This window comes from Athene noctua, chromosome 8 (genome assembly GCF_965140245.1).
Source record: "Athene noctua chromosome 8, bAthNoc1.hap1.1, whole genome shotgun sequence".
Taxonomy (NCBI): Eukaryota; Metazoa; Chordata; class Aves; order Strigiformes; family Strigidae; genus Athene; species Athene noctua.
Genome location: NC_134044.1, coordinates 15725496 through 15732589, shown reverse-complemented (window position 1 = coordinate 15732589; position 7094 = coordinate 15725496). Strand labels below are relative to the sequence as shown.

Genomic DNA, 7094 nt, shown 5'->3' with positions numbered 1-7094 from the left:
GCTAGTTCAACAGGCCAGGGATGGCCAGGAAGCATGGCAGCCACCAGCAGGAAGGCACAGTGGGGACTGTCCCTCTCTCCTGCCTCACTGGGCAGTTCAGCGCGCTTCAATTCCAGAGTCCGCAGACCATGACTGGGAAGGGCTTGTAACCCCCAGTGCTGGGGAAAACACCACCCCAACCAAAAGAGGAGACTGCTGGGTTTAAACCCGGCCATGAGGCTACACCTCTCCCACAGCCCCAATTCCAGGGAGTGCAGCCAAAAGTGGCAGGGAAGTGGGATCCCCACACCCCTTTGCAGCAGGACAAGAGCGAAAGGAGATGCTGGAAGCTGTCACTGCTCCACCCAGGCAGTGTTCTGGGCACAGCATGGCACGGCAGCCTCTGATGGCACCCCAGAGCTTATCACCTCTCCCAGGCCCAGGAGAGCCCTGAGGAATCACCTTCTGCTGTTTACTGCTTGCTCAGACAGGAGGATGGGTGCTCGGGCCATCTTGGAGGGGTTGCAGGTTGTGAGAAGGTGCCTGGGCACAGCACGGAGCAAGGCTGAGCAGCAAGGCTGGGCCGGCTCCACTGCACCGTCACGTCTTCAAAGTCCCACTGTGAAGAGAAAGGAGCAAGCAGTTGGGTGCAAGGGAGCCCCAGGCAGCACTGCTCCCTGGGGCAGCAGGCACAGGATCTGCACCACCTCTTTCCAGAAAGGGGAACTGGTTACTTCTGAAACTAGAATGTATCTAGTTCTCTCTTTCACCGGGACAACGCAAGCAAAGCTCAAAGCAGAACAATGCTGGTTTCCATTTTTCTCATATGTTTCCCTCCCTGCCCAGGCAACATGAGATCGCTCAGGCACACATGGGGCAGTGGCTGAGTGACACGTGGAGCGTATCAAGAGAGAGAGAATCCATTTTCCCTGGGACCCCCACAGCAACAGCTCCTGAGCATCCCCCTGCATTGCCATGAGCACAGCCAGTTCTGAGAGCCACCGAGCAGAGACAGCTCATGTTAAAAACCTTGTGAAGCCTCAAATGAAGCTTGGGCTGGCTCACCAGTGCCAGCCAACACAAAGGGGCTCTGCAGAGGCTTCCGGCTTCCCTTTGCTCTGTGCAGGCAGAAAAAGCCTGGCTAGACTGCAGGAACTTCCCATCAGGGAGACAACGATGTTTCTGTTTCTTTGCCTCAACTGCGGGGCCGGGGATTAGAGAGGGACATTTCCAGGAGGGCAAACACAAGTCTGCTCCACCCAGCAAGTGCAGCCCTCCCGCCCTGACACCACTCATGGGACAGACCCTTTTCCCACAGATGCAGCAATAAAAAACACTAGGGCAGAGTTCCTCTGAGTCAGGAGCAGTTTCTTTTCCTCTTGTCCTCACCACGACCTCTCTTCATGTCCCAAGAGGTTTTGGGTACCTCAAGCATTTAGCCCTGAGGGGATTGTACTCTGAGGCACCCTGGGCACGCAGCTGCTCCCTGCCTCTTTCCCAGCAGCCCAGTGATATTTTTCCCCAATATTTTTGCTGCAAAGAGGAAAAAAAATAAACCCACACCTCAAGAAAAAAGCTGGACTAGAGCCACCACGCAGCAGGGGTAGAGCACAGAGCTGCTCCTCACAGATAATGTGGGGTAGAGGAACATACTGGGGCCGGGCAAGTCCATAAAGCTCACAAGAACAGGAAAGGAGGTGTGAGCAGAAGGGGGGTGGGGGGGAGGCAGAAACTGCTTCTTACTTTAAAGCAAGAGTTTCAGGATAATCAGGAAAGAGCTGCTTAACTTCGGTAGAAACAGCCTGAGAGGGCCTGGATGCAGCTCCTTGCTTGCCAGGGCAAGAGCCGCTTTTCCCACTACGGTTCTCTTGACCATCTTGTGCGCAGGCTGGCTGGAAACGGTGAGATCGTGTGCCAGCCTGCAGGGGTGCATGTGGAGGGAGGCCCCGGGGACCTGCACCTCTGCTGGGATCCCTGACTGGAACAGGACCCAAACCTGCTGAGCTGGGGACGCCTGCCTGCAGCCAGGGCTGCTCCCCCTCTGCCTTGGAAAGGCCGGCCCCTAATGGCAGGAGAGAAGGATTTCAGCCTCCTCCAGAGAAGTAACGAAGTATTTTTGGACCAGGCAGTGACTGCAGAAAGCTGACGAGATATATGCGTGGCAGCCCCATGCAGGTGCAAAGGTCATCATCCCACCCATAGTTGAGCCGAGACATCAGGAAAAGATCAGAGACACCTGACCCTGACAGCCACATGGAGTAGTCTGCAGTAGGGGGACAGACAGGACTTTTTTGCCAAGCTGAGGGAAGTGAGGTTCATACCTCACTGGCCATGGACTGCAGCGTTAGAAGAGCCACAGCATCCCATGGCAGAGCAGCTCGGGGATTTGCAGTCAGTGAGCACATCCTGGCATCCCACTTGCTTGCTCACCCACGATGCTTCCTTTTTCAGGGACAGAGTAAAAAACACTGCTCTCCCCCAAAACAGACTCTGCAAAGCATGTTTTCTAGTAGATGGATGGCCTAGGCAGCAGCTCTGACATGCAACAGCAAGTCTTGTGTGTGAAGGACAGCCCCAGCCTTCTGGGCCTCCAGGTCAGAACTGGTGCCAGTATTGCACCAGCGTCACCTGCACTGAAACTCTCCTGCAGCCAACAGCAGCAGCCCGAGTAGAAAAAGTCCTTAGGAGAAACTAAGCAAGACTACCAAGGAAGTAGCAGGCAAGCTCTGGAAGGGTACGAGTCTTGCCCCTCTCCTGATTAATAAAACTCTGCCAACTAGTAGACAGACAATAAAAGTCCAATATAACACTACTGAGAGGAGCCCTGTGAAATCCCCTCACTTCACAGCAGCTTCTCTGCAGGACCATGTCAACTACAGCTCAGAGTAAAAGACCTTTGAGGGAGCCTGGGACAGCCTGGAGCTCATCCTAGCTCCAGCTTTTTCAGGAGCAGCAATGGATGGGGACACCCCAGGCGGGCAGGCAAGGCTGAGAGCGGGGCTGGCACACTGTGCAAGGGGATGCAGAGATGCTGTGGCGGTTCACCCACACCTTGGCAGAACAAGTGAGTCTCCATGCTCTTTTTCTGCACTCTGCTCTGCAGAGCAGCCTGTGTGCCTCAGCAGTATCCCGGGCATTGCTCTGGGATGGATCTGTCTGAACAGGGCTCTAGACCCATCCCTGGCACCAGGGCTGTCACCTTGTGGGGTAGATGCCTTAATGTACATGCTGCAGCAGGGCAGAGCCCCAAGGGAGAAAAAACAGCATCTAAAGAGCCAGGAAAAGGTACTGACCTCGAGCTCTGAGTTGATGGAGGCAGCGTCAGAGGAGCTGGGTGAGGAGAGCCCAGAGTGCAGGGCTGGGAGCAGGGGGCAGGTGGGGGGCTGTGGCGGCACAGGGCCTGCTGCACCCATCTGTGCCTCCCCGGGCAGCCTTGCCATGCCATAACCAGTCTGATAGGGGACAGAAAGCAAGAGGAGGACATCAAAGTGAGACATCACTGGGGACAGCACCAAACCCCAGCAGTCTCGGTATGCACACAGAACCTCGGGACTCACATTGCAACAGCATCTGCAAGCTGCTGGCCTCTCCCTGCTGTGCAAGACAGCAAGGCAGATGCATCCACTCCCCCAAATCTGGGCATACACCCCAAATCCATCTGCAGAGAGCTCATTCTCTGCCAGAGGTGCAAGAGCATTCCTGACCCCCCAGATCCTGCCCCACCCCCGGGGGGTGCACTGAGCCCTGGCACTCTCACCTGCTGCACCAGCCTGATCATCAGGTCTAAGCAGTGGCTGGCTGCCACCATCCTGGGCCCAGACCTAGGCTTTGGAAACATGTTGAGCGGGGCCCACTTTGCAGCCTGCAAAGGAGAGTTGAGTCACATCAGCTACACCCAGGAGAGCTGCACCCATGCCACAGCCTGCATCCAGAGGCACAGCTCCCATCCCCATCCAACAGCAGTATCGCTCCAGCCACACCACGAACAGGGGACCTGGGTGGGTGAAGGGTAGCACTGAGCTGACACATCTGGGTCCTGCAGCTAGATCCTCCCCACCAGCCTCCCCCCTTGCAACAACCACTGGGGCCGAGGGAGCATCTAAGAGCTGCACACCAGTGCCAAGCTGCTTCCAGGGAACTGCATGTGGCCCTGTGGCGAGGGTGATTTTCCCAGTGCCAGCCATGCCCTGCAGCATGCTGATGCTCCGTGCCCCTCCTCCATGGGGCCCCAGCCCCCAGCATCCCTCCACCCTGCCCTGGGGAGACAGAGCAGTAACACTGCTGAGCAGGGCAGCTCTCCTTTATGCCCTTCAATCAGAGACAGAAAAAAAACCTCTTCTTCCTCTGCTCTTCTGTCATCTTCCTCTCTCTCTCCAGCCAGGAGGGCCCAGGCATCAGGGACCTCTGGTACAAGCTGCTGGCCCATCTGGCTCTTGGCCATGCAGGTGACAAACAGGAGCTGAACCCCCATTAAGGGTATTTCTGGAGTGACAGCGGCCCCATGCCAGTCCCACAGCCCAGGCACCATCCACCTCCATGTCCCAGCCGAGAATCCCGGGAATGAAGCTGGGAAAGGATACAGCCATGTCCAGTGCAGCTGAGCCCAGGGCGATCAGGAGCCAGGGCAGGGCCCTCAGGATGTGCCCAGGCTGCTGGTCACGGGTGACAATCGCTGCTGCGTAGAGGACGCCAGCTGTGGCCGAGCAGAGGGTGGCCCACAGCCGCCTCCGTGTACACGGCTTCCCCCTGCACTGAGCAGCCCAGAGCCTGTTTTGGAGCCACAAACCCCATCCCCAGCTGGGGACACCACCACAGCCAGCACGGGGACCCTGCACCCTGCTGGGAAGGGGGCCGCTGTGCCAAACCCTGCAGCTTCCCTGAGGGCTGAACAGCCAGGAGGGGCTGTGAAGGGGGCACTGGCACCCCACATCCCCCCAAGGCTTTTGCAAGGGGTTGCAGGAGTCACCATCATGGTTGAGAAGCCCTGCCTGGGACTGGGGGGCATAAAGGCAGCCATACCATGTAGATACTTACTGCTCTGGAGAGTGCGGGGGTCCTGACTACGAGGGCAACGAGGGCAGAAAGCAGTCCCAGGACAAAGCCCAGGGCTTCCCTGTTGTCCTAAGGGAGGGAGAAGAAACAGGGGAGGCAAAGGAACCCCTCCATCACAGCCTGCCCAGAGAAGGGGTCTGGAGAGGACCCAGCACCCATCTCCCAGCAGAAGCCCTGTCCCCACCGCCCCAGTCAGCTGCTCCAGACCCCCCTGATGATCCCAAGGACTTCACCCCACTCCTGCCAGCCCAGAAATGCTGCAGCGTGGAGGGGCTGCCTCTCCCAGCCCCCACCCCCTGGGCTGCAGGGCCTGGGGTGGGTTTTGGGGGACCAAAGAGCACCCCTGGATGAGCCTTGGCACCTCAGGGTCACAAAGCTCTGGGAAGCAAAGACACCAGCTTGGGCAGCGCCAGGGTGGCAAAGGGGAAAATTCAACCAAAGCAAACCCACCGGTGCTGAGCCTGGCAGCTGCCTGTGTTCACCCAGGCTCCGCCCGCTGCCCACCCAGCCCTGGGGGAATGATGAGGGGGCAGCTCACCTCGAACACGGCCCCAAGCAGCCTCCGTTGGGCTCCCCTGAGCTGCTCCCGGGACAACCGGGGTCCAGGCACCAGCAGAGACCTGCCAGCACCCAGGGACAGGGGCAGGGTGAGGGCGAGCAGACCATCCCGCAGCCGCTGCCTCCTCCGCTGGCGGAGGGGCAGACCTGCGTGGGACACAGGCTCACTTTCAGGGCATCATCCTCAGGTCAGATTTTGCCCCATCCTGCCCTTGTGGGCTGCACTAGATCCCCCACACCAGGGGCTACCCAGCCACCCCCTGCTCACCCAGGGCACCATGCCACTACCCCAGGTACTGCTGTTCCCAAGGTGCCCATGCCAGGCTGCCCAGCAGGGGCAGAGAGTGCTCCCAAAGCCCTCAGCTCAGAGCAGGCTGCCACCAACCTGCACCCACGGCAAGGAGGGGTATCTGCACACACCTGCTGGCCTCTGGGACTCAGGCAGGCACGGGGGAAAGAGGGTGAGCAGGAAGCAGATGAGGTCAGTCACAGCCATGTAGGCACCTGTGAGGATCTAGAGAGACACGACAGCACAAGGAGGCTGAACCTCCCTGAAATGCAAAACCTCAGGGAGCAGCTCACAGCCCCCCATGCAAGGGGCTGCATTTGCCACACTGTCTTGAGCCAGGCTGCCAAAATACATCCTCTCCAGGCCCAGCACCCCAGGGCAGGAGAGCAGCACCTCCGCCAGGCAGGTGTGGGTGCCACAGCCGCAGCGGAGGCTGGGCAGGGTGAAGGGGGGTGTCCCCACCCCACCACACGGAGTTTGCCCACCTGGATGTTGAGCTGGCTGGCGAGCAGCGCTCCGACTGCGTTGCAGATGTGGCCCAGGAAGCTGTACAGGAGGCAAAGGATGGACGCCTGCCGCCGGCCCTGCCCCGGGCACCCGCAGGACAGCCTAAGGCAGAGGGACAGGCTGCTCCAGCCACGCTCGGCACTGCGGGATGTCAGAGCAGAGCAGCCCCACAGCCTCCCGCAGCCCAGCCCCGGGGAGTTACAGCAAGCGGGAGGTGATCCAGCACAGTGCAGCCAGTGTCCAGAGCCCCCAGGACACACAGACCAGCTCCTCAGCCAGGCAAGCCGCTGGCCAGGCAGCAGAGCCACTGTGTCCCACGGGCAGCGTCCCCTGCATGGCTGGCTCCGAGCGTCTCTGGGCAGGGAGTGCCACCACAGGCTGCCAGCACTGCCCCGCAGGTGCGGCACCCAGCATCACCCTCCACCCACGGAACAGCACCCAGCAGCTCCCCCGGGGCAGAGAGCACCACACGCTGCTGGGAGCAGACTCCTGGTCAGACTGGGGCTCCCTAAACGGGGCAGAAGAGACCTGGAGAAGAATGGCAGCTCCAGCTTTTGCCCTGCAGGGAGGAGAACTGTAGTTCATGATGCAAGCACGTGGTATTGTAACAGGGAAGTTCAGCTTCGAACCATATCCCCAAACCGGCTCTGTGTTTCTGCTGCAGGTAACAACAGCCAGGAAAACAACTGCCTGCACTATAAAGCAAAGT

At 59.3% G+C, this 7094-nt stretch overlaps 1 protein-coding gene across 1 annotated transcript; it reads right to left on the bottom strand.

The window, feature by feature from the left end:
- Positions 1-4449: 4449 nt before the first annotated feature.
- On the bottom strand, positions 4450-6482 carry TMEM44 (transmembrane protein 44). The gene is made up of 5 exons (XM_074912480.1): positions 6364-6482; positions 6010-6103; positions 5570-5736; positions 5014-5100; positions 4450-4545 (listed from the first exon to the last, which is right to left on the bottom strand). Exons 2-5 carry the CDS (start codon positions 6083-6085, stop codon positions 4450-4452), a joined length of 426 nt encoding a protein of 141 aa, XP_074768581.1. The 5' UTR covers positions 6086-6103; positions 6364-6482.
- Between the last annotated feature and the right edge of the window lie 612 nt (positions 6483-7094).